The following is a 27963-nucleotide window of genomic DNA, read 5'->3' as shown; positions in this document are numbered from 1 at the left end:
CAAATCTATCGTTATAAATACATCCTCGAAATTTTTGCCCTCTTTTTTTTTTCTCGATATTTACAGAAGAAGAATAGAATACAAACCATTTGTAGATTTGTCATTTGTTCTTGTCGTCTACAAGCTTCTGTGTTACTTTGTCATCGTTGATAAAAGAAAGGAAAGACTACTATCACTAACTACTTACTATTACTATTGATAGTATTACCCATCATCTCTCTACACCATTACACTATTTCTACTGCAACTACTACTTTTCACAGCTTGATGCCTCTTTTTGTTGCGTCTTCTGTTAGTCGTAATTTTCAAATTCAATTGAAGAAAATATATTTCAAAAAAAAAAAAGGAAGGAAGGAAAAGAAAAGAAAAGAAAAAAAAAATTCTGATATTGTGTAGGAAAGTATGATGAATGTATTCTATAAAATGTGCCATTAGTGCTTATTTTCTATAGCAAATCAAATCAAACTTGTCTTGTTGTGACATATCAAAATTTATTTTCACATGAAATGATTATTTGTAAAGATAATTTGAAACAGATCAATTGAACAATTTTGATGTACAAATCAACGAAATATGGTCATTGTTGTATTCACAGCTGCTTTATTATTTCTGTTTACTGTACAAGGAGAAATTGATATCGTTGATAGCAACAACAATAATGTCCATCTTCAATTGCAAGAATTACGTCTTGGACAGTAAGTCAAATTTTGACATTTCTTCAATAATTCTTTAAATCTTTTGTAATTTCTTTCCTTTTTTTTTCTCATTATTTGCATATTTCTTAAATATTAAATTTGACATTTCTAACGATATAATCTTTTTATTCCTTCTAATTTGCATTATTAAAATTACTTATGAAGAAATAGTGGAAATTGATCCTTTTTTGTATTAAAAGAAAGTTAAATGATATCTGATAAAATGTATAATAAAGTTACGTAAGAAATATGACTTTAAGTTAATAGTTATAATAGTAGTAACTTTTTTAACACAATTATATCGTGTAGCCACGTTTTTTTCACGTTTTTTTTTGGCTAAAAAAATTTTCTTTTCATTCCTATCACTGCTATCCCTATAGTTCTTTTTTTTTTTTTTTATCTTTCCCATCTCAAAGTAATTTTCATATTTTATTTTGTGCATGTGACAAAGTCACTGAAATGTTAAAATTAACAAGTTGACATTATGTTTTTCAATGGCAATACGCCAATGAACCCATTCAAGACAGTAATTTCTTTCTCATAAAAAGCAAAAAAAAAAGTCTATGAAGAAAATTTCGGAAGAAAATTTTGGAAAGAGAAAAGAAAGTGTCTGCAGGGCTTTTTTTTAAATATAATTATATTTATCGTAAACTAAGTTAAAAAACACGTGACGTACGTGTACTATATAACGCATTAAAGACTCATTTCATTTAAAAGGTCAAAAAATAAGGAAAAAATTCGAACAAAATCATTTCAGATGATACGTAATATTTACTATTATTTTCTTTTTTTTTTTTTTTTTTGTATTTGGGATGCATATGATGATCAAAGCTTCCGAATGAAAAAAAAAAATTTTTTGTCTGAAGAATTAAAGTTAGCAAAAAGAAATTTGACATAGTTACTCTGAAAGTCTGAAATTAATTTGGTTAATTTCAATATGCAAATATTTCTTTGATATATATTTATGACAATATATCTGAGATTAAATCAGAAATGTAAAAATATCATAACAAAAAATGAGGATGGCTCGAAACAAATATCCAAAAGTTTGATAGCAAAATAAAAATTTGTAATCATATGATAAGCTTTATTCTGGTGATTTCTACTGCTAACGATAACATAATTTTCGAGTGCATTTAAAAAGTTGCAATTCAGATTAAATTTTTCAACTTTCTTAATAAGCAATTTTTGTCCTCATTTATTAAGACTGATTAATTCTCTCAACATTAGTTATTATTTGAAACTTTGTTAAACGATGCAAAAATACGAATTCGTCTTCACTTTTTCTAGTTCTCTGCAAAAAAAAAAAAAAAAAAAAATGTTAATTACAAAGTTTTAATTGATTTTATTGAAAAAAATTGAATTCATATAGAAATTGCGGTCAGATTGCGGTCATATAGAGGCTATCTCACGGAAACATCCATCAAACGATTGATTTATAGGAAGTTGAAGGTCAAAGACTGACGGATTGTTTCCCTTCCATCTTCCTTCCAGTAATAATTGAAATTTTCATATAATTTAATTGAAATGTAAAGCAATTCGTCCTGAAACATTTCAATATGCAAATGCTTTAATTATATTTAGTATGTACTTATTTTTAAAATATAATTTCAATGGATTAGAATGATGAGTAATTTAAGTGCGATAATCCAGAAACAATTAGATTGATCCAGATTGCTTAACTCAGCTCAACAGTTCATAGTCACAATCCGTGAATCATTTGCACTGCAGATAATATGATCTATTCACAGCTTAGAGGTCAAATGTTATTGTCATCGTCATCATCTGAAATGCATACCTCCAAAATAAAATTGTATTTTATCGCCTTCCTTCTCATTCCCTCTTTTTACTTCTCATAATATAATGAACACCGAAATTCTTATCTCACATAGAATCTGACCTCAGCCTTCTTTTTCCTAGCACTTTTGTGACAAATATCTATTTGACTAATACTAATCAATTGATTTATAAATTAAAATTTCTTTGACTGTGAAATTAGTCTGAAGTTTCTCTGTGTATAAATGCAAAAAAAAAAAAGAAAAAATGTATGAATTATTTTCAACTTGCATTCATATTTTCAAATTAATAAGATAAAAAGTGCTTTATTTGCTTTAGCAACCTTAGACTAATTGTGATATTCTTTTACAAACAGACTTGTAAATTTTAAATGGTTTTTCATAGATTTTGTAAATAAATGGGAATTTTAATTCAACCAACACAATTAGAAGAGATTGGATTAATTTCTGGAAATTAAAAGATTTATTAAATTTTCAAAATTAATTAAGAAAACAAAGAAAAAGAAAACAGAAAGATGTAGTTAAATTTTTGTGAAAATAAAGATTATATTGGTGTATTTTCTATGTCATTGGTATGATTATTTAAAACTGATAGCTAATGACGAATTGAATGCATTAAACTGGAAATGATTGGATTAATTTCTGAAATAAAGCTTCAATTTTAGTTTAACCCATAACATCATTCAAATATTAGTTCAAATATTAATTTTGCACATTTCTCTGAAATTTCATGAAATTACATTCATTGACCCAATTGACAGATTTTTTTTCAATTCGACTTACTTCGCTAATATTTCTTATTTAAGCTTTATTACTGATACCATTAAGCATTACCTCTGATTTATCCAATTTTTATATGACAAAAAAGAGAAATGGAAGAAGCGATAAACGTTGAAACTGAAGTAAATATGAAATGAATTGAATTGAAATGAAATGAATTGAATTGAGAATGAAATAAGTAATCAAACTTGTAAATCATTTAACTACCATATTTTGTTATGAATAGTTTTATGACACCATTTATCCACCAAATAAAATAAAAAAATAGCATAAAGTGTCCTCAAACATATCATTCATTTCCTCGAATAAATTGTTTGTTCAATAAAGTGCGATTCCTCTGGAAGTGTATTTGATGAGCAAATGAATGAATAATCGTCGATTAATTGAAGGTTGTATTTTTAAGACTATATTAAATATATTAAAGATTCATTGAATTTTTTTTTTCATAGCAGTTATATGATCTAGGCAATACAATAATTGTTTCTTTTATTTGGTACTTCTCAATATTTTATTTTTTCTCAGTAATATCTTACTTTTTTTTCTCATTTTTCATCTTAATTCAAATTATTTTAAAGCAAAAAAAAAAAAAGGAATTCTTCTTCATAATTGTACTATGTTTACACATTTATTCTGTTTGATCATACTAAAATTCACTTTCCGATATATTTTTGTTTGATTTTTGATTTCTTTTGTTTAAAATTATGCAAATATTTTAAAACGGACGACTGAATTGAAGAAGAATAGTAATTTTATGTGCTTCGGTGCGCAATTATGCGTACTAAGCAAAAACAAAATGATTTTTTTCCATTTTTTTTTTTTTTTGTTTTTGTTTATTTTTTTGTTTTGGTTCACTTTTATCCTTCTGTTCTCTTCCCATATCTATTAATCATTCATTGTTAATTATTATCACCATCAAATCATTATTCCATCTCCCTTTTTTGGGATGAAGGGAAGAGCATGATCGAACTATTCATTGATCTCCTTTCCTCTTATCACAATGATATAATAATCCTTTAGCAAAAGAAAGAAAGGAAAATATCGATAAGTGAAGTAAGGTTAATGTAAAGTATTTTTTTCTTCATAAATGGACATCGATTTAAGTTAATACAAATTATCATTATTTAAATATATTAAGAGAAGAAGAATGATATCTCATTAATTATTATAGTTATTGCTTCTGAACGATGAAATTTCCAAGCAACCATTAACTTCTTTGAAATTTGTTTAAATTATTAAACCTTCATCAAAATTCTTTTAGTGATGGTTTAATAGTTTATGTCCACTTTAAAGTTATTAACATTTTGATGGCTATATCAATCTCAACGGTAACTCATTTCTCTCTCTCTCTTAAATTTAAGTGTTTCCATTAAAGAATCATACAGGCTTACCACTTATTCTCGGTCCCTCTCAAGAACTGTAACAGATAGCTTCCTCATAAGTGCAATAATTAAGTTTTAAATTTACTACCAGACATTTGGTTTACTAAAAATGCAAATTAATAAAACCTTACTAAACTTTAAAATGGAAGATTTTCTCCCAACTGGCAGTGAAAGTAATGACAATCATTTATCAAAAAGTAAAAATCTTCATTAGTCGTATCTTTTTATACTTTTATCATTTCAATTATCCTTCATTCATCACAAAGAAATTTCAATATTATTGTAACGATATTATTCATAATTAATTAATTAATTAATGCCAGCTGATACTGCGCTGCATTTTGATAGTACTTCGTACCTGGCAATATTCTTTTATTAGTACTTTAGTGAAAAAATAAATTCAATATATAAACAAATTGTAAATGAAAGCAAATGAAGGGAAAATTAAATGTGAAATTTATGAAATGACGTAGGTATTAAAAATGTTTAGAATTGATCTAAAAATTCCTTCCAATTTTGTTATCATTAAGTATTACTTTTATTTTTGCCCATTTTTATTACAAAAAAAAAAATATTGTAAATCTTTCCGGTGCATCCAATATTACTTTGATAATATTTCCATTCGAGTACTCAAAAAAAAGTAGGTTAAAAATCATCTTATTTTAATTAATGTATGAGATTAAAATGATAAGAATACAATTTCTATTTTGATTAATTGGTCAACAGAATCAGCTAAAATGAAATATGAATTAATCACACCATTTTCAACAAAAATTTTAATTTAGGTACAGGTTATAAAAATGAAAAAAAACTAATTCTGTAAAATCTGACAACTGATACAAAAAAGATTATCAATGACAATTAATGATAATTAATGAATTGTGATCCGAATTGCAAGCCACGACATTCTCCTTTTCTGTCTGAGCGATCGTATCCGTTCGATCTACAATTGCATCATCACCATCATTATATCATCTTCAACAGATATCCTTTAAATAGCTACAGTAATTTTTTGAAATTGATTCAGATTGATTTTTCTTTTCTCAGTAAGCAAAGTAATCTAAGGTTAGAATCATCAATCACCGGAAAATAAACAAAATATTGCGGTGGTTTCCGTGTTTGTGGCATAAAAAAACACAATGAATGAATGAATAATGAGATGGAGGAATGAAGAAGAAAGGATACTAAGCGATCGGATCGAAGAAAAGATCGCAAGTATTCATTTATTCATAGAAAATACTGCACAACAAATGAATGATATTTGATATGTGAAATTTTAGATAATTACAAAATCAAATATCATAAATCAAAAATATTTTAAAATTTAGCCATGAAATATTTTAAATAAGTGCACTGATAAATGCCTAGAAAAAAAAAAATGAAAACTGATAACGAAGTAACTGAACGATTAATAAAAGCAATATGATATTAGACAAATTCATAAGATATCTTATTAACATTAATGTTAAATAAATTTTGGAAATGAAAAAAGATAAAACAAAATCGTAATCACTTTAATCAGTGATTTTTATACCTTCAAAGTTGCTTCTAAATTGAATATAGCGAAAAAATTTTAATTTTCCTCAAATTAGTTATATGCAAAAGGAAGAAGAAATTTTGGAAATGTAATTGCAACGAGAAAATGTTATTTTGTTGATATTTGATAATCTTAAAATAATTACAGAGACTAGATATTAGGTTAGATTTAGGTGAGTATTGATATCTGATAAATTCGGAATAATTACAAACAGTTAAATGTTAAATGTCATTTGTTGTAATTTAAGCCTCTTCCTTTTTCAATAATTAGTCTTGAGAAATAAGTTTATTAGTTAGGGCAATAAATTAGTTGTTCTCATTAAAATAAAATTTGTGTGTGTTAGTGATGTTCGCATGTTATTGCTCTTGTCGTCGTTAAATGAGGAGAAAGGGATAATGAAAGGAAGGATGGCCTTGTCAATTCAAATTCTTCAGGTACCGCAACGTAATTGAGAATTTATTATGGTCAAATGGAATGCATAAATATTTAAGCTATCTTTATAATAAATTTGTTTACAAAATTCCAACATAGAGCTGAAAAAAAATATTTAATTATCATTAATGAAATAATTTAATGAATGAGCAAAATAATTTAAAAGTAATCGAATTTTCATATTACTACGGACACTACTATTATTGTTATTGTTATTAATTATTAATAGTTGTAATTATTATTATATAATTATCATTGCATTATTTATTTAATCATTATTATTAATTATCATTTATTATTATTGTTGCCATTGTTATTGTAATTTTACTTTAAATCTTTATTGATGTAACTATTGCTAATTAATTATAAAACTAAAAAAATTAGTTGTATTTTGTTAATTATTGTATAACAATAATGCATTGTATAACAATAATGCAACTTAATTGCATCATTTAAAAAATTTCTTCTTTATTAGCATTTTTTTTTTCTTTTTTTTAGATTAAATGTTTGTCCACACGAAGAGATTGAAACAGTAACAGTACGTGAACCATGCGTTCATGCTTATACGAAGTATATCAGAAGTCGAAAACCAGGCTGTAATGGACAATTCCGCTCATGTTCAGTTCGAGAACCAAAGTTTGTTTTCTTTTCTTTTCTTTTTTGCAGAATTCTTTCCATTTTTCTTTTCTTTTTTCATTACATAAATGAATTTTTTCTGTAAATAATTCTAAATTATATTCATTTTTCCATAATAAAGATAGTTAAAGTTGCAATTTCTTTAAATTTCAACATTTTCAGTTATTAATTCAAATAAAAAAAATTAATTTAATTAATGGTAGTATAGTAATTGCATGAATAGTAGTAATATAGTAATTTTGATATGTTACCAATAAAGGAAGGAAGCAGTTTTAGTAAAAATCGAGAGCGCATAAATCATTGTCCTTCGCAACATTCATTAATTTCCAATTTCAATTTCCTACTTTCTCCGCCCTGATTACATCTATTGTCTCTCTCCCTCTTCCTTTCTCTCTCTTTCTCTCTCCCTCCTAATCATTTCTTCTTTTCTTTTGTCAAATTTATATGTCATTTAGATTAAATGTTTGTCCACACCAAGAAATATGACTAATTTCATCAGCTATTAACAATCTAATTATTAAAAATTCATTCCACCTCGAGCAGACAGACAGAGAGAGAGAGAGAGAAAGAGAAAAATTTTTTCACACTTTTTATTCTTAAAATTCAAATTTCGAATTAGAGTGTAATTTATCAAATCTGTAGGAAAAAATAATTAAATCAGTGAATGACAATTTACAGATTTTCAAAAATTTTGACAAAACGAAATTATTAACAAAAGGAAATGATTTTGTTCACTGCCATTGCAAAATTTTGTTTTCGAAGTGAGAATTGATTGAATAAAGTTTACTTCTGATAATAATTTCTCGTGAAAGTTTCTTCGAGAGAAAAAAACAATGCAAACTAACGGGAAATGATAACTGTTATCAGTGATAACATCCATTGCTAGCTCTGATAGAGATTACGAGTAATATTTGTGGTACCTTGTATAGAAGGTACTTCTTTAATTAATCATTTTGATATAATCTATAATGTTATAAGTACAAGTACCGAGACAGGAGAATGACCTTTTTGGCTAACCTGTAATTAGAGCAATTAATTATACAGCCTTAATAAATCGACTCGGTGATTTTGTGATGAAAAAAAATTGATGGGACAAGCTTTCTGAGGGGACAATTTTTTGAAAAGAAAATATCGTGAAGTAATATGCTTGAAAAATTGGTAATTGGTCAAAATATAGAGTAATGGAAGTATTAATACTTAAATTAATAAATTTTAGAATATAAATTTTTCACTGCAAAAGACAAATAAAGAAATATTGTTTTTTGTTCCATTTTATTGCAAAATCTTATCACATTTATATTTTCGAATGAAATAAGCTTAATTAGATTAGCAAATCCTAATTATCATTTATTACCTTTCTTGCATAGATCATATTTTAGTAGTTATTAAACTATATCAGAATAAGTAAGTTAATTTGATTATTCAATCAATTAATCATCAGTTAATGAAATGTTGAACTAAATAAATCAGAAAATGAATATTGCTGAAAGATAATACATCAGATAGTATTAAAGTGATTAAACACTGTAACAATTTAAATTATAAATGAAGTAATAAAACAGAGAGAGAGACGGAAAGAGAGAGAGGGAGGGAGAGGAGAAAATAAACTATTTCAGGACAGTATATTATCGTACATATAAAAATGTAACACGAACAAGAAGACATACAACAGCACAGTGTTGCACAGGTTGGATTCAGGTACCCGGTAAAGAAGGTTGTCAACGAGGTTAACTATTCTATTATTTCATTTCCAATAATTTTAATAAAATTCATTTGTTGACAATTTCTTTCAAATAGAAATTCTTGCAAAAATCTATTTTTAACTAACTGAAGTAATAAATAATTTGTTAAAACTATTTCATATGAATATTATGTGCACATATCAGTGTGTAAATTTCGATAATTTCGAACTTATTTAAAAGAAAAAAAAATCAAAAATTTAAATTAAAGCAAAAAATAGCAATTTTTTTAATAGGATTTCATATTAAACTTTGAAAGTTTATTGATGAAATAATATTTCAATCAGTTATCATATAAATAATAATGTCAAGTATACTACAGTTAAAATATTATATTTGTAATTGGTTTAAATGGATAAAAATGAGTTAGAATAAAATTTAATTTTTTTCATACAGCAAGTTGTACACCAGAATTATGTCATAATGGTGGCACTTGTCAACCGTCAACATCGGACAAGAGTGAGGAAATTTGTCGCTGTTTACCTGGATTTCAAGGTACTCGATGCCAATATGGTAGGTCATAGTTCATTTGTACATTTTGAAGATTACTGTATATTGATTGTGATACTTGTCGTTTGACAAAAATAAGCTCGCATTAGTTTTTTAAATACATATTCGTATTTTAAAATTGATAAAATCATAGTTGAACATGAGATGCTGATTTGAATTTAGATTTTAGATTTTTAAGTTTTAGAATTTAAATTTTTCAATTGATTATTTAATTATCAATTTCATTGATAAATTTGCTTAAAAAGTATGAATAATAGCAATTGGCTCAGATGTATTACTTTCAATTTTTAATTTTTTCCAATACTGCCGTAAATGCACCTGAAATTATTAATTGGTTACATTTAATTGATATTATTTAGATATAAACGAATGCTTAGTGGAAAATGGTGGTTGCCCACATGATTGCGTCAATACGATCGGTACATTCTACTGTCGTTGTTTTGCCGGATATCAGCTTGATAGCGATCACAAAAAATGCATTGGTACTTTCCATTTATCTTTTCTTTTTCTTTTTTTTTTCCTTTAAATATCAAATATATACTGAAATTCAATTTTTCAGATATTGATGAATGCCAATTTGAAAACGGTGGTTGCGAATTTCGATGTCTAAATACGGAAGGTGGATATCGTTGTGAGTGTCCGCCAAGAATGCAACTTCATTCAAATGGTCGTCGATGCGTCCGTAAGAATCTCGCACTGTTTACAATTGATAGTTGAATTTAGATAAATAATTTAAGTAATTTTATTCAAAAAAATTTTCACCAACTTAACACTAACAAATTTTCGTTATTGATAGCAGTAATAATTAACTGTTTTGGCAATTTTGCTACTCGAAAACTGATAATATAAATGCAACTGCTATTCATCCATTAATAATTGTATTTTACATAAAAGTTTCCACTTTCAATTTTTGGAAAACTTTCCAATGTTTGCTTCCTTTTTTTGAAAGGGAAATTTTGTTTAAAAAAAAGTACCCGAAAAAGGGTTATTTGTTGAAAGTAATTGCATAAATTAAGAATGAGAGGCGAAGAGGATGTGATAGAGAGGGAAAGGGATGGAAAAGAATGAATGGATAAAAGGGAAAAAGAGAGGAGGAGAGAAGGAGACAGAAACAAAGAAGGAATTTTGTCTTTGTTAGACGAAATCATTCAAAATAATCCGGCGGATGATGAAAAAAATAAATGTAATAATAAATAGCAATTATTAACGCAGAACACAGGAAAGAAGCACAGAAGCGAACAACAAAAGAGGAAATGATATGACGTAAACGTGAACATGAACGTGAGTGAGATCAGATCGAATGAAGTGATACTAATGTTCATCAATATTTATCAAAATGCATGAATGAGAGTTAAAAAAGTTTGATCATGAGAAGAAATGATAATTAAAATTAATCAATCACATTCCAATGATCAATTTAGTTTAACAATAATGTCTCATTGATTAGCAATCCGATCTTCTTATGTAATCAATGTAAAAATCTTATGCAAATTTGTTATCAACAATACATGGCTTCTAGTCACTTCAAAAAAATTCTTGCTTCATTGATGATCTTCCTTCCTTCTCTGAATGCATGCATGCATGCATCTACTGCATTTACTGAGACTAACACAGCTAATATTTCTCCATTCAGTATAAACCGAAAGTTGGGTCAGATGGATGCTTATGAGAGGAAATTATCCAACAAATCATAAAATATGTAAAATTATTGAAATTGAAAAAGTTAGTTGCTTTATGCTAAAAGCATCTTTCAGGTGAAAACATTTGCGCAACAGATAATGGTGGATGTGAGCACATTTGCGAAGAAAGACATGGACGATTTCATCGATGCAAGTGTCGCCAAGGGTTCAAACTAGCTAGCGATAAGCGGCGATGCCATCGTAAGTAATTGGCATTATAAATAGTTGAATTATCAATAGTTCTTTAAAAAGACAAAAAGAATGGCTAAGATTTCGCTTAAAGATTTCGAAAACAAATACATCTTTGAACATTATAAAATTAGGAAACTTGTGATAAATTGTGTTAAAGGAGAAATTGGAAACAATTTTATTTAAAGTGGAAAGTGGAAGGAATTTCTTTTAATTATTAAATTTCGTATTATTTCATAAAAATTTTGAGAAAAATTTTCTGCAAGTAATTAGTTTAGAAAGAATCCATTAAAAGTGTCAATCAAATGAATCATTTCAAGTTCAAAGTTTGCAAATAAAATTGGCTCTTTATTTTGTTGAAACATAGAAGATTAAAGATTCTCATGAACGATTGAGTAGAAGAAAAGATGGAAGAGGGAAGAATAGATGAAAATCTCTTTTGAATAATTTAATATGTCTAAGCCTAAGCCTACCTGCTACAGTCTATTGTTTAGCCTAAAGATAATTGTCCATTGTTACTGCTATTGCTGTTGTCCTCTTTCTAAATCTCCCATTCAATAAATGATGACAAACAATATTATGAAGGGAAAATAGACCTTCAAATACAAAATCATATCTTTTTTGCCCTCAAATGACTTTTGAAAATGGTAAAATAATTTTAGTAAAAACAAAAAAAAAAAGAAGACAAATGAAATATTTATTCTTGTTTTCTTGAAAATATTACTTCATTGCATAATATCCGAGAAATCTACTAACTAAATCATACAATATCAATTCATTCATCAATTTCCGGAATTTCCGGTAATTCTATCACTTCTTATAAATTCATTAAAACTTCACAAATTTTATGATTCTATGTAACTGTGTAGGAAATAATGCATTTTAAGGTTACAGGTAAAATGTTACTTCCATTGTTTACCTTAGTAATTAATTTTGTTAAAATAAATTTTAGCGATTGATCCTTGCGCAATAAATCGTGGTGGTTGCGAGCAACACTGTGTGAACGATAACGGAAGAGCCGTATGTCAATGTTATCATGGTCTCAGGATTGGACCGGATCAGAAATCATGCGTTGGTCTGTCAAATATTTGAAAAATAAATAAGAACTTTGGACATTTAAATTTGTAAGCTATAGCATAAGCTATGGTAACAGACCATGAAAAAAGTTTTAGTAATTTGAATGAAATATTGATTGATTTTTATAAATTTTGTCTAAATTAATTTCTTTTCTAACAATTCACTGTTAATATTACTATCATTATTAAAAAAAAAAAGTTAAAAATTTTTTGAGGAAAAATATGAAAATGAAATAAAAATTTTTCTTGCAGATATCGATGAATGCGCAACAACAAAAAATTCAGAATGTCAGCATGAATGTGTTAATGTTTATGGAACATACAGGTATTGCAAATTTAATTTCTTTTTCTGAAATGCAAAATGGATGAAGCATTATTTGTTGAATTATTTACTAAAGTAGTATACCAATGAGAATGAATCATTATTTCTACCGGATTCGATAAAATAATTTCAAAAAAAAAAAAAAACAAATTCGAGAAGAATACGGAAGACTGCAGTTAAATGACAATCAATCTTTTGTCAATTTCTTCTTCCTATTCAAAGTTTCTAGCGCAAACTAATTGGTGTTTCAAAATCTCATTTGAAAACTTTTTTTTATTTCGTCTCATTTATTAATTTCTCATTTGTCTGCCAGACAGTCAAACCTAAAATGTGAAAGTTAAAATGTGAGCTACAACAATGGCAAATATTGGTTCAAAATTCTTGGCGCAAATGACCTATTTTATATAGTTGTAATCAGCTTAGCCAATAGTATGTGTTAAACCAAACCAATAAAATTACTGTAAATTCATTGAAGGTGTCGTTGTCGCCCTGGATATCGACTACTACCAGATGGACGCCATTGCAAACCAATAATTGATCCGTGTCAGGTAAAACGGAGACTGCTTTACAAAATTCATACTGTATGTAAATATATAAAATAATAATTCATATGAGAAATTAAATGTAGAATAAATATTTCTTGAATATAAATAAATGGTAAAATAAGCAAATTAATAAAATGCCATAAATGTTAAGATAAGATGAAATTATAGGATAAAAACGGAGGTTGTGAGCAAATTTGTGAAAGTAATGAAGATGGTAGTCTGAAATGCTCTTGCAAATCCGGTTATCAACTTATCAGCGATGATAAATCATGCTCTGGTAAACTTTTCGCAAATATCAACAATAATTTCTCATTCCAATTAATAATAATAATTTTACAATTTAGTAATTTTGTAGGCAAACTACTTCTGATCGTTCAAGAAGTAATTTTATATTGCTAAAAGTTATGATTTTAATATGTAAATAATCTTTCAGATATTGATGAATGCACCGACAATAACGGTGGCTGCAAGCAACTTTGCATTAACTTACCTGGTAGCTATCAATGTTCTTGCAAAACTGGTTTCCTATTAATTTACGATGGCAAAACTTGTGAAGGTTACTTCTATTGCACAGTTTTTTTTTTCTTTTCTTTTTTTTTAAACTCTTTCTTCAACTGATACTTCTTGATAGCTTTGCAGATATTAATGAATGCATTGCAAATAATGCTGGTTGTGAGCATAACTGTATTAATGAAGAAGGTGGATATGCATGTACCTGTGAAGTTGGCTATAATTTAGCATCTGACAACCATTCCTGCTATGGTTCAAGTTTTCTCCCTCTCAAATTTAAACAAATAAAAAATCTCTTAATACAAACATCCTATTGAACAATAAAATTAATATTATAATATTATTAAATTATTACAATGAAATAAATAAAGTAGTAGAAGTTAAAATATATTTCATTTTTATATCTTCTATTCTTTTTATATTTTACTACATATAGTAGCAAGCAAGGCAATAGTTAAAATTTTCACGAATTAAAAAAAGGACAAATAAAAGCTTTCAAAAATAGAAAAAAAAAAAAAGAGAAAAAGGTATATAATTATTAATAGCTATTATTAAGCAATTACTGATAAAATATTCACTAAGAAAATGTTATACAATCTGATGCATTTAATATATATTTCTATATATTAAATTATTAAAATTTATGTGAAATTTCATGAATTAAAATGGAAATTATTATTTAGATATTAACGAATGTTTATCAAATAACGGTGACTGTAGTCAATTGTGCAAGAATGAGGAAGGTAGTTATCATTGCAAATGCTTTCGTGGTTTCAGTCTTGCAGAAGATGGCAAAACATGCATTGGTAACATTTTCCTTTTCATATATAAATTCTATTTATTTTGTTAATTTAAATGAAATAGCAAACACTATATGAGTTAGTTAAATTTTTAATTGATATAATTAAAATTTGAATTCATTTCAGCATCACTTTTATCAGATTTGTTATTTGCACATTTAACAACTGATTCTGCTCCTCCTAGCATCAGACGTACGTATATCTAAGTGTAACTTTTACAGTACTCGTACTACTGTTAATTATAGTATTTGTAGTGATTGTGTTTGCATGCATAATTATTACATATCTTATTTCTCTAATTATCAAACATAAATTTAAAATCAAAGTAGTACTAAGTAATTAATAAATTTTAAAAGCAAAATAGTACCAAATAATCGAAGTAGTATGAAGTGATGCGACATATGTGTGATATATACATCTCAAAAATTCAGAAATTGTCATCTCAGACAAAAAAGATTTCTTTTTGTAAATATACTGTAATTAACTTAATGATTCGTGTCTTATTATTGTGGAAATTCTGTTATTTATAAGAAAATTACCTCAAATTATTTAGCAATGAGTGCATGCTTGTTGTGGTACTCAATTTCAGAGCATGCAAGACAGGTAGAATTATTAAGACTGATTGATCATTCAGAATACAATGATATGATGATTCGTCAACAAGAACACTCGGAAATTTCAATAGAAGATGAAAGCATACCGCAGGATCTTCCTAAATTGTCACATTTTGGTGCTATACGTATGCTTCACAGTCTTCCTACCGGTCAATTACATCTTATTTTTGAGTTTATTTCATTTATTTGAGAATTTATATGATCGTTGTTTATATAGCGAATTTATATAGCGATTTTATATATAGCGAATTTATATGATCGTTGAAAAATATTCTATTGATAAAAATATTATTTTATTCGTTAAAAAAAAAAAAATTCTATTCGTTGAAAAATAGATTATTAGTAGTAGATTCTGGACAGGAGTATGCTAATATTTGTTTACCTGTTTTGTAATTAGTTATGTGTTGTAGCTTATAAGCTCATTAGGTATTTTACAATATCATTTCCGTAAAACTTCATACAACTTTCCATGTCAGTTGATCTGTATCTTGATTGATAAACAGATATAAGAATCAATATCCTGAAGATAACTGGAGAATTGAGGTTGTAAAAAAAAAGCATAACAGCTATACGCCATTAGGAGTAGTAGTGGTTGTTGCTGTTGTTTTTGTTGTCGTAACATTCACGTCATTGGCTTATATCATCGTCGTAACGTTCACGTTATTGGCTTATATCGTTGTCGTAACGTTCACGTCATTGGCTTATATCATTGTCGTAATGTTCACGTCATTGGCTTATATCATTGTTGTATTTTTATTGTAGTAAAAAGTTATTAGTTCATTTTTGTTAAGCTAAAGCCAATTTGAGTATTATATATATATATTTTTTTTCATTTATAGCTTGCGAATATGGACGATTTGGAAAAGATTGTCGTTATCGATGCGTTGATTGTAAAAATGGAGGTTAGTTAAATTAACCTTGTGAATAATAGTTATAATTTTTACTACATCGGTATATCCGGAAGTGTATTACATGAATCAATTTTTCATTTATATTTCTTATCCATTCATTTTATTTTTATAATTTTTCAAATCTATCCTGTAAACTTTACTTTTCTATGCTATTCATTTACAGATGTATTTTTACAGGAAAATGTCGTCGTGATAAGAGTGGTTGTGAATGTGCTTCCGGATATACCGGTGTAGTTTGTGAGGATCAATGTGCAGAAGGTACATGGGGATTGGGTTGTAAAAAAGCATGCGAATGTAATGGACAAATTTGCAATCATATTACCGGTGAATGCGATTGTCCGGATGGTGCCGAATGTGACGATAGTTGTCCGGCTGGTCTGTTTTTACATAACAACTGTTTTCTTGTTTGGAAGTTTAAAATTTACTTTCATTTTTCTAAATAAAGAAACAAGTATTACACATTTGATTCTTTCTTACTTTCATGTAAATATAGAAAGATTTCTATCTTATCATTTATTTAAATCTCTGTCTAACCAACAACAACATAGGATTCTATGGACCTTCGTGCAATTTACCGTGTCAGATAACCTGTAACAGTGGACGATGTGACAGGAAATATGGGTATTGCTCTTGTCCAACCGGTTATTATGGTGAAAAATGCAATCAGATTTGTCCACGATTCAGTTATGGTCGTAACTGTCGCCATGTTTGCAACTGCGAGAAAGAATACTCAGAAGGTTGTGAACCAAAGGTATCATTATGCTATTACACTTTGAATTTAATATACTCTATCATAATTGTATCTCAAGAAAGATTACGAGATTGTATAGATGGCAGATAATTACTAGAAACAATCAGGAAATTGAACAAAATAATGAAAAGTTAATTTATAGACTGGAAAATGCATTTGCAAAAGTGGTTTCTACGGTCCATTCTGTAAACGACGTTGTCCGGTTGGTCTCTACGGACAATCCTGTACCAAAAAATGCAAATGCGCTGAAAATCAGGAATGTGATTCTACTACTGGCGATTGTCTCAAGAAATGTCGTCCAGGATATACCGGTGATCAATGCCAAACACGTAAGTTTACAAATTCATTCATCATTTTCTATCTGTTGATTAATTTTATGATATGTCTAACAACTATTGCCTCTTGAATTTTTTTTTTTTAATTTCACTGTTTTGTGATTTATTTTAAATAAACTAAATACGTATATCAATTTTCTCTGGATCAATTGCACGCTATTTGATGTCTTCTTTGTGTACAGTGCATGCAAATATGCGTGCAATAAATTTAATAAATGCACTAATTTCCAGTTCTGCAATTTCAGCTTGTCCTGCCGGTATGTACGGACATAACTGTACTCAGAAATGTGCATGCGAAACAGGTACATCTCAAGTATGTCATCATGTCACCGGAACATGTGCATGCCGACCTGGTTATTACGGTGTATTGTGTGATAAGAGTGAGCTAACCATCTCTTTTTTTTTTTTTTGAAAATTTTGAAGCATGCAATAAAAATACATGCAAAATGCATGCTGAAGTTTTAATTTGTTTTTTTTTTTGCATGCAAAGAAGCATAATGATTTAAATATTGCTTGCAAATATGAGAATGCATCCACTCAATTCCATTCAGAGTAACTCAGATCTGTACATTGCATTCTGATTACATATAATTTACTTTATCATTAGTGAAAGGTCATTAATGTGAACTGCTAACTATGTTATATCTTCTATTTCACAAATTACCTTTTTTGCTAATGAAAGGATTTAACTGATTATGATTATCAGTAATTATCAGTATCACTAGCCCAGTTATATTAGTAATCACTGTATAATAATTAAATTAAATACAAATTATTTGCAGCTATAAAGATTAATTTAATTGTTAATTATGAAATGAACAAAAATACATTAAACCGTTTCAGTGTGTCCTAGTGGCTTATACGGTCCCAACTGTCAACATGAATGTTCCTGTAAAAATAATGGTACCTGTAATAGCAAAGATGGTTCATGCATCTGTCCAGCAGGATATTATGGTGCCACTTGTAGTGAAGGTATTTTATTTCTTATTATTATTCCAGGCTCTATGTGTGTGCTGGAAGAAGATTTGATCTACCTGTGCAACTTTACAAAGTATATACTATTGTACTAATAATGAAAAATGTTACACTGATTTTGTTTATTGGTGGCAAAAAAGAAGATGCAAAGTGAATTCGAACTTTGAAAAGACCAATGAATGAATTTTTAAAACAGTTGTTTTTCGGGAAATCATTGACATCAGAGACAACTGATTAGAACATCAAAGCAAACGAGATGATGAGTTGTTGTAAAGACGAGTGTAAATGTCAATTACAATTTGTTTACTGATAAACAGCTTTGAACTTTGATGTCTCTGCTTTGGTACTTGTTAGATAGAATTATTTAACACATTAAATAGAACTTATTTGATATATACTTATTGCTAACTTCTTGTTTACTTGATTTTTTCTGCAAGATTAAAGTCATTAATTTGCTATTCGTTTGAAATTGAAATATGATTAGAATAATCAGTCATTGATATTGCAAATTTTAAAATCAATTTTAATTTCAATTTTGCTACATAAATTGAAATTGCAGTTTGTCCAAGCAATCATTTTGGTCTAAATTGTATGCAACTTTGTGACTGTCATAATGGCGCTGATTGCGATCCTTCAAATGGTTCATGCAAATGTTTGACCGGTTGGAGTGGTCAGAAATGCGATATACCATGTCCGGAAGGATATTTTGGTATTAATTGCAACGAGCGATGTAATTGCGAACAAGGAGTGCAATGTGATCCAACTGATGGGGAATGTACTTGCCCGCCGGGATATCACGGGAAAAACTGTGAGCAACGTAAGTTCTTTAGTGCTATCTTTACCTTCATTTTTCTCTTTTTTTTTTTTGGGGGGGGGGGGGGGGGGAGAGAGAGAATGAGGAGACAATTGAAGCAATTCTGTTTCGCAAAATTTACATAGGAAAGTTTAAATGAGACAAAGGACGATATATTGACAAAGCTAATAGCGTCGTTGTAGAATAGCTTGTACAATGAGTGATATATTGATTGTTTTTTAAAAAATAGTTTAAAAATTATTGTGAAAGGATTGAGTTCCATTCTATCCATTGTCCCCAAAATTTCTTGTCACTCAATTATCATATGCTAATGATATTTTAGAATGTGAGGAAGGTTATTTTGGTAATCGCTGTAAAGGTATTTGTGTTTGTCGAAATGATGCCACTTGTGATCCAATCAATGGTGTTTGCACTTGCAAGCCTGGTTGGCGTGGCCAGTACTGTGATAGGCCATGCCCTGATGGACGATACGGTGCTGGTTGTAGAAAGATCTGCGGTTGCTCTTCATTATTTAGTTAGTATCTTCAATATTAACAACACTCCATTGTTTTACCACTTTTTTCCCACTTCTTTTGTTTCGGTTTCTGTAAAAAAAAAAAGTTAATAAAAGCTAATAATAGAAATGTTTAGCTTCAGAGAATACTGAAATGACACCATTTATCTTGAAATGCCATCCAGTAACCGGAGAATGCCTTTGTGCTGAGGGTTGGACTGGATCTAATTGTCGAACGCCGTGTCCTTCAAACAGGTAATTTATGGGATAGAATTATAACTTTTTTGAATGCTACTGTTTGATATTATTATATTCGCAAAAAATTTATTTTAAGAAAATTTGATTGGCAGAATTTTAATTATTCATTTGCTTTGAATCTTCTTTACTTTCTTTTTGTTGTAAGGGATTAAGCTGTTATAATATTTCTGATAGATTATTTAAGAAGAAATAACTGCCTAAGAAAATTTAATCTAAAAACTATCCAAAACTTTAGATGTTAAAAAAATTTTTAATGGTTTTATCACAAATTTGTTACTTATATTTTTTATCCTACATTATAAAATTGATTGAATTGTATATTTCAGATGGGGCATTGGTTGTAATGAGGAGTGTCGGTGCATGAACAATGGAATTTGTGATCGATTTACAGGGAATTGTGATTGTCCAGCGGGATTTATGGGACCAAACTGCGAAGAAGGTGAGTGATTGATTGATTGGTTGATTGATCGGTTGATTTGTTTTGCTTAGAGGTGCATAATGTTTATTCAAATCAAACCAAAATATTATTATCCAAAGATTAATAAGTTTGTTTTGTTGATAGAATGTCCATCCGATCACTATGGACCCAATTGTAACAATCATTGTCTTTGCATGCACAATGGTACTTGCGACCCTAAGAATGGTACCTGCAAATGTGCAGCGGGTTGGACCGGACCTGCATGTGAATTTAGTAAGTTCAAAATATCATTCCGTTTTAACAGTGAACTGAAATTTATAGCTTCTAAACTGATCTTTTCAATTTCGGGAACTCATATCAAAAATGTTTAAAATAATTATCAGTTATGACACCGATTACATTACGATATCAAAAATTTCAATTTTCATTTTTTATTTCTAATTTTTCATTCTTTCCTTTAGTAATACTCTTTGTTTTGCTCCAAACATAAATTTTTATTGGAATAGCAATCATTACGTTAAAGTTCTCTTCAGGTATTCAGGTATAATACCACTTTATCTACTGCTTAAATTGCACCACATTTTATATTCTGTTTTTAGCGTGTCCATTTGAACGGTATGGAATAAATTGTGAGCAAACATGTAATTGTATGCGAGGTGCAAGTTGCAATCGTACAGATGGTACTTGTCAATGTTTACCTGGTTCCATTGGTGAAAGGTACATATGGTATCATATTTTAAATTAATTTCAATTTTTTTCAACACATTTTCAAATGATTACTGAGCATAATCATTTAAAGATTCTCATCCGACGACTAAACATTCTTCTATATGTAATTTTTATATTTTTCATACTTTATACAATCTAATCTTAATGCTTATCCGTTGCTTTAACTTTTGAAGCTAAATTTAGATGTGAGCGCATTTGTCCTCATGGTTTGTTTGGTGAACATTGCGAAGAATTATGCTTATGTGAAAATGGTGCAAGTTGTGATCCAATCAGTGGTCACTGTCACTGTGCTCCTGGTTGGCGTGGACGTAAATGCAATCGACGTAAACAAATTTTGCTTTTGCTTGAAATATTTCAAATTCTTTTCTTGAAAAATTAAGATTTTTAAAAATTTAGATTCCAAATATAATGAATGCGCAACGATACATTTTTCTAAAATTTTGTTGATGAAAAGAGCCGTTTCTAATGAAAAATTTATCTCTCATGAAATGCACATAACTTGTGATAATGTTTTACAGCATGCCTTAAAGGCTATTATGGAAAGCATTGTGCCTTAGCTTGTCGATGTCCGAATCAGAAACCATGCAATCATATCACCGGTCGCTGTCATTGTCCCAATGGTTACACCGGTCATTCCTGCACTGAACTTTGTCCTCTTGGAACATTCGGCGAGAACTGTGCACAGCAATGTGAATGTGCGCCAAATGCGAACTGTGATCCAATCACTGGGAAGTGTTTCTGTAAGCCAGGATATGCAGGTGTCGATTGTGCCCAAGATAAGTTCCATAATTCACTTTATAAATCTCTTATTTTTATTCAGTGATCACTATAGTAACATAATTGATTGCCCTGATTCCCAGCAGTATGTTCCATTTTAAATTAATTGTACTCTGAATATAATTGATTCAAATCTTTTTCCACTTTAAAACAAATTGAAAATCAATTTGCTGCTACATCAACAATATAGCCTAAAGTGATGTGATTATAGGTTGTAATTTCACGATGACATTTGCTTAATTTATAATTATTTACTGTTCATAGTTCTAATTTAGGATGTATTGAAGGACGATATGGTATAAATTGTGATGGTATTTGTCAGTGTATGAACGGTGGTACTTGTGATAAGACAACTGGACAGTGTATTTGTCCACCAGGTTTTGTTGGTACCAAGTGTGAAGTGCCTTGTCCAGCAAATCGGTTTGGTGAAAAGTGTGAAAAACTGTGTCAGTGTGAGAATGGTGGTACTTGTGATCGTGTAACAGGTCAGTGTCGTTGTGGAACTGGTTTTACCGGCTTACGATGTCAACAGGTATGCTCCGAAGGACGTTTCGGACCTGGATGTCGTGAAAAATGCCGGTGTGCTAATCAGGCGCATTGTGATCCAGTGACTGGCGCTTGCAGGTAGGTATACTGCAGCTGTTAATAATCTGTTTTATTGTTCCGAAAAATAAAAATAAAATAAAATTCCAATCCGGTAATAATATGTCAAATTCATTCAGAGAATGTAGTATCTTTTTTTGGATAAATTATTGTTACAAATTAAATTTTCAATCTGTGATAGTAATTTCTTTGTTTTTGAAACAAACAACAAATATAATCTGTTACTGCAGATGTTCGTTAGGGTACACCGGCACTACCTGTGATCAACCCTGTCCAGATGGCAAGTATGGACCAAATTGTACGTTAGACTGTGAATGTCACGGCAGTGTCAAATGTGACCCTGTACAAGGTTGCTGTGATTGTCCGTCAGGTCGTTATGGTACTCGCTGCCAGTACAGTATGTTTTTTTTTATGCCTTCGTTTCATTATATTGAAATTAATATTCAAAAGAAAGAGAAAAACACTTTGATTGTTGACCATCTACAATATTCTAATAACTTAGAATTATGATGGATTTTCAAAAGATGCCTTTTATTCTAAATTAATTTTTTTTTTTTTTTTTTTTAATTGAACATATTAGACACTTAAAGAAAAAGAGTTCAGTACTTGAAATAGTTTTTTTTAGTCTTAGAAATTCTTGCTTTAGAAAAACCTCTCCAATTAATTAAACCATTGGGAAAGTGTATTGTTAAAAATTTGTGAAAATTTTGTAGCATGTCCAGCTGGATTCTATGGTTGGTATTGTAGTCAGAGTTGTAATTGTCAGAATGGTGCGACATGTGATCCTAGTGATGGTCAATGTCGATGTCCTTCAGGATATTTTGGCAAGCAGGTCTATATTTGTTGCCCTTTCTTAAATCTTTTCGATTATACTTTTAATCATTCTTTTGACATTTTGACCTAAAATCAGTTAAAAGCAAGTACGTGTTATTTCTGTGATCAAAGAAATGTATGTGTTAAATTTTTGTTTTTTTTTTCTAAAATATTTTATTTTTCTTATTTTCGAGACATAAATGACATTAACTTATGATCAAAATAATTCTGCAATGCATAATTAGTGAAATACTCAATTTTTAATTTTGTATAGTCGAACTTTTTAGTGTGAACGTTCCTGTACCAATAATACCTACGGTCCACACTGTCAACTGTTTTGTGATTGTGGCGAATTTCAATGTGATCCAAAAACTGGAAAATGTGACTGCCCTTTAGGCTTGCATGGTGCTAAATGTAAACAGGGTATGTATGTTTTGCTGATGAAATTATAAAAAATTATTTCACTGATTCTAAGGACATAATTTAATGAATTCAATGTTATACTAATTGATCAATGATTTCTAAAATTTGTATGTATTCTAACCTGACCAACGGCTAAGCTATAAACTGTTAGCTAAATATATTTTTTTGAACCAATATTATGCAAGAAAATTAATTTAGCCTATTTTTACCGCATAAACCGCAACTTCATAAGCCTTTAATGTTTCTTTAAAGGATGGATACGATAATACCTGAAAATGATTTCTATTTTTATAGTATGTCGACCAGGACGTTACGGAAAAAATTGTGAATATCGATGTGAATGTTACAATGGTGCAACATGTGATCGGGTTACCGGTCAGTGTACTTGTGCACCAGGATATCTTGGCTCAACTTGTCAGCAAGAACAGTTTGGTACGGTTTATGCTAAACAATTTGTATTGTGGTTTTTGTGGTTTAATAAAATTTTTAAATAATTAATAAATTAAAAAAGCTTTCATCCATACAAGATCGAATTTATTATCTACATTTCATGTTTTCCTGGATTTTTAGACATGGAAAGTACTGCAAAACGTGGCGATCTTCCGGAATATGATTTCCGTAGGAAGCGGTAGCATCATCTTTTTTATGCAATTTAGGAATGCAAATATTTTATAAATCATTATCAAATTGCTCTAACCGAGTGCTATAGCATTATAATTTTCGTTTAATCATCAATGAAAGCTTAATTATTTCATTTAATTGGTTGGGATAATTCTTGAAGTTATCGTAATTATCACTGATCAAGCATGAAAACATCCTTATCGCACGGGTAAATCATCATCCTGGTCGAAACAAAAAATTCTAAACCGATCTTTCAATTATTTCTTGACGAAATTATAGAAAATGAATTTATGCTTCTCTTTATGCTTTATTCTGTCATTATTATCACATTGTATATCAGCTGATAATGCATCTTATATTATCATTTATTGAATAGCTGCCAAATTTTTATATGAAAGTGAATAAAAAGATGTTACATTTCTTTTATTTCCTCGTTGTAGTTGCAATTTGAAAAGAAAAAGTCATCAAAAGCAAATGAAACTCACTTCAATTCTAAAAGTTTCATGGAAGATACTATGCACATTTCAGAGGTAAAATATTTATATATTAGAAGAAAGATTATGATATATTTAGATTATAATTAATGTGTTCAGAAAAATATTCATTTTGTGATCAAATGGAGTGAAATAATTTTAACGATAACCTCGAAAATGCTATTAAAATGTTGTCTAGAATTGTTAGTCTTAATATGATTGATTGGATTTTAAAGTATTCGCTTTTCAATTTTTGTTATCTCAGAAGATGAATTAACAAGAGTAAATTATAGAGTTGCTGAGCTATTCTTTCTAATTCTGTGTAGCTCATTTCATCAAGAAAAGATTAAAGCATATTTGAGGTATATTTGAGCTAACTGGTTATCACTCAGTAATCCTATCCTTCAAATTAATTTTATTATCAGTGGCGAATTAATTAGTCAAAGCCATAATAAACCTCCTTTTTTTGTCTTATCTTAAATTTTAGTTAATCATTTAAAAAAATTTTTTTTAAATTGCGTAGTAATTGGATTTATTATTTATAAATCGGTATGATTGCTGTTGCAAAGTTTGTTTTTCTGCATTTGAGAGTTTGAGAAAAAATTTTGAGAGAAAGTTATGCATTCTTACATATAAGAATGAGTTCATAACGACAATTAAAATCAACAATTAGCTAACTTAATTATTCTTTTACGTAAGTACTTTCACGTAAGATTCACGTACGATTCTGAAGATTTCTTCATTCATTTTATAGTTTTAATTTTTTTTTTTTTGTCTGCAAATTTTGCTAGTCGAAAATGATTTTGGAAAAATTATAACGAATGTCCAATGAATGACATTTATGACTTTGGATGCTAGAATATTCTTTCTAATGTAATTCTTTCCAATTTAAACTTTTCTGATTACTGATTAATAACATTTCACTTGAATGAAAAACAGTTCAAATATTCATGAATAATCATTATGGTTAGATTTGCATAAATATTAAATTTTTGATTAAATTTCACGAATTATACACTGCAATTTAGGTAGTCAGAAATTTATAATTTAATTGTCACTCATTAAGCGGAAATAAATTTTTCTACGGAATGGATCCTCTTAATCCTCTTAAATTTAGTATTTCAAAACGGATTTGCACATGAAATTATTAATTCGAAAAACAGATTTCAGAATATATACAATTGAGCTAATTACTTTTACACAAAATAAACCTCAAAAGTAAGATTAATTCAGTGCAATTAATTAAATAGGATACCGAATATTGCTTTGTATTGTTTTCGATAGTAATAATAAAGAGCTAAAAAGTATATATTATTTTCCATTTCCAAAATTCTTTGCTATTTAGTAAAATATGATCTATTGGATACTGAAGAACTTTAGAAATTGAAGATTAATCGAAATTTGATTTATTTTAAAATTGAAGTTCAATGGTTGGTATATGTTCCTGTAATTTCTCTGCATAACCTTGTTGACCTTTTGTGTATGTAAAAGATCAAAGAATCCGATGAATCATCTTATATCAGTGGTAAGCAATGTCAAAGTCTGAAAATGAATAATGCAAATGATAAGAGAAGCTGCTGCATGAAGGAATATTTTAATCTAAGACATTAAATTAAATGTCATAGATGTCAACAGAGTTGCACAAAATTCAAACAATATTATTGTTTAATATATGTACATATCACATAAGAGCATAAGCATAGCAACTAATAGTTACTGCGACATTTTAGAATTATATTTCATTAATAGATGGAACTGAATGTTTGTTCAAATTTGTTATAATACCTATCGGTGGCAGCAAGCGATCCGTTGAAGATAAAAATTGCGATGCACAAATCTAAAATTCCTTTTTTTTCCTTGTTTTAGAATAATGTAAAAGATAATAATATCTTAAAAAATTTAACATTATTATTATCATTACCATCATTTTTTTTTTCTTTTTAATTTAGTAATTTTAATTTCAATTTAAATTTACCGTTTGTTCCTGCTGCAAACCAATTGTTGTCTCATCCATATTACAGCTTTCGCTACCAATTACTGATGAATCCAATGTTAGAGCAATCACAATTATACCCAAAATAACACATTAAATTATAAATGTATCGTAGAATAACTCTAATTTTAATTTAAAGCTTATATTCATAATAAATTTTTCAAATAAATATTATTAATAATATCTTCTAATGATGCATCTATAAATTACGGATTATTAGAACCAGTCGACCTTTCCGGTCAGTTTGTATCATTCACTGTGTGAATGTACGGTATGTTATAGTGTACTACTAATATAATTTCTGCATAAATTATTGTGCTAAAAATCATAATACTAACCCGTAACAAGTAAGGCAATACTGAGCAATGAAATAATTAGTACAACGATCACGTTGAAAGTGACATTTACGTTTGTTTCCCAGCTAGATGCCGGATCGTCCGACATAAGCAAAATACGGACTACTTCATCTGCGTCTGGAAATATGATATATATTAATTTTACTTTATGTATGTGTGTGTGTGTGTGTGTGTGTATGTGAGTGTGTGTGTTTGTGTTATCTTGAAATTTGAATAAAATAAAATATCTCCTTCAGCATTCCTGTAGTTTGCTCCATATATTTTAATATTGTCATTATTATTCGATTAGTAATCAATAAAGATTCTTTTGATCAAAATTTCCTGATTTTTTAGCTTTGTTTAGTTCATTAAAATGAAGCATTACGGAAACCTGTCGTTGGATCATTACGTGAAATGACACGTTGACGTATATTCAAATATTCATAAGCGGCAATGAGTAATAAGCAAATAAGAATTGCTAGTGCAAATCGCACTAAAAGACGCATACAATCGACCTCATACAGCAAATAGCAATACTGAGTCGTTGTTTTTCCACCCAGTAATATTCCCTTTTTCCGGATTTAAGGCCCCTCTGTTCGGCTCGAAGGAGCACAATCAAATAACTGCAACGATTTAAGCTTGATCACATAATTATGATGTGTTAGTCATAGGTGGTTACACGTATTGTTTACTTCAATAAACCATAAAATAAATAATTTTTACTTTATAATTGTTAACTATTTTCAAACGATTTCTTTGCTAACTTTGAAGTTATTGGCTTATTTTCAATATTTTAAATGATATTTAAGAAAATATCGTTGCTTACAAGATTTTTCAACTTAAACAGTATTTACATTTATTTGTTTAGCAATAAATGACCATCAGTAATTGTAAAGAAAAAAGATATCGAACGAGCTAAGAGCAATTTATGATCAATTTTTCGGTCAACAACAACGACAATGACAATAACAACAACAACAACAACAACAACAACAATGATAA

At 28.7% G+C, this 27963-nt stretch overlaps 2 protein-coding genes across 2 annotated transcripts; one reads left to right on the top strand and one right to left on the bottom strand.

Moving 5' to 3' along the window:
* Window positions 1-573: 573 nt before the first annotated feature.
* Bm6965 (EGF-like domain containing protein) lies at window positions 574-24171 on the top strand (the record flags this gene model as incomplete). Its single annotated transcript, XM_043079196.1, has 34 exons — window positions 574-695; window positions 7118-7255; window positions 8872-8981; window positions 9391-9507; window positions 9864-9986; window positions 10064-10186; window positions 11259-11384; window positions 12325-12447; window positions 12701-12773; window positions 13246-13318; window positions 13484-13592; window positions 13749-13871; window positions 13955-14077; window positions 14509-14631; window positions 15260-15410; window positions 16314-16525; window positions 16699-16901; window positions 17044-17230; window positions 17482-17616; window positions 18080-18208; window positions 18771-19028; window positions 19348-19539; window positions 19656-19773; window positions 20103-20215; window positions 20339-20467; window positions 20794-20911; window positions 21107-21246; window positions 21442-21681; window positions 21976-22324; window positions 22534-22700; window positions 23017-23135; window positions 23404-23539; window positions 23834-23971; window positions 24110-24171. The coding sequence occupies 34 exons, from the start codon at window positions 574-576 to the stop codon at window positions 24169-24171; spliced, it is 4902 nt and encodes a 1633-aa protein (XP_042935130.1).
* A 1981-nt stretch (window positions 24172-26152) lies between these two features.
* On the bottom strand, window positions 26153-27467 carry Bm11088 (Uncharacterized protein; the record flags this gene model as incomplete). The annotated part of the gene is made up of 5 exons (XM_043079195.1): window positions 26153-26175; window positions 26419-26470; window positions 26609-26670; window positions 26965-27099; window positions 27353-27467. The coding sequence occupies 5 exons, from the start codon at window positions 27465-27467 to the stop codon at window positions 26153-26155; spliced, it is 387 nt and encodes a 128-aa protein (XP_042935129.1).
* Window positions 27468-27963: the final 496 nt, after the last annotated feature.

This window comes from Brugia malayi (assembly GCF_000002995.4).
Source record: "Brugia malayi strain FR3 genome assembly, contig: Bm_v4_Chr2_contig_001, whole genome shotgun sequence".
Taxonomy (NCBI): domain Eukaryota; kingdom Metazoa; phylum Nematoda; class Chromadorea; order Rhabditida; family Onchocercidae; genus Brugia; species Brugia malayi.
Note: the sequence above shows the minus strand (reverse complement) of the source record. Positions and strands in the feature narration are given on the sequence as shown.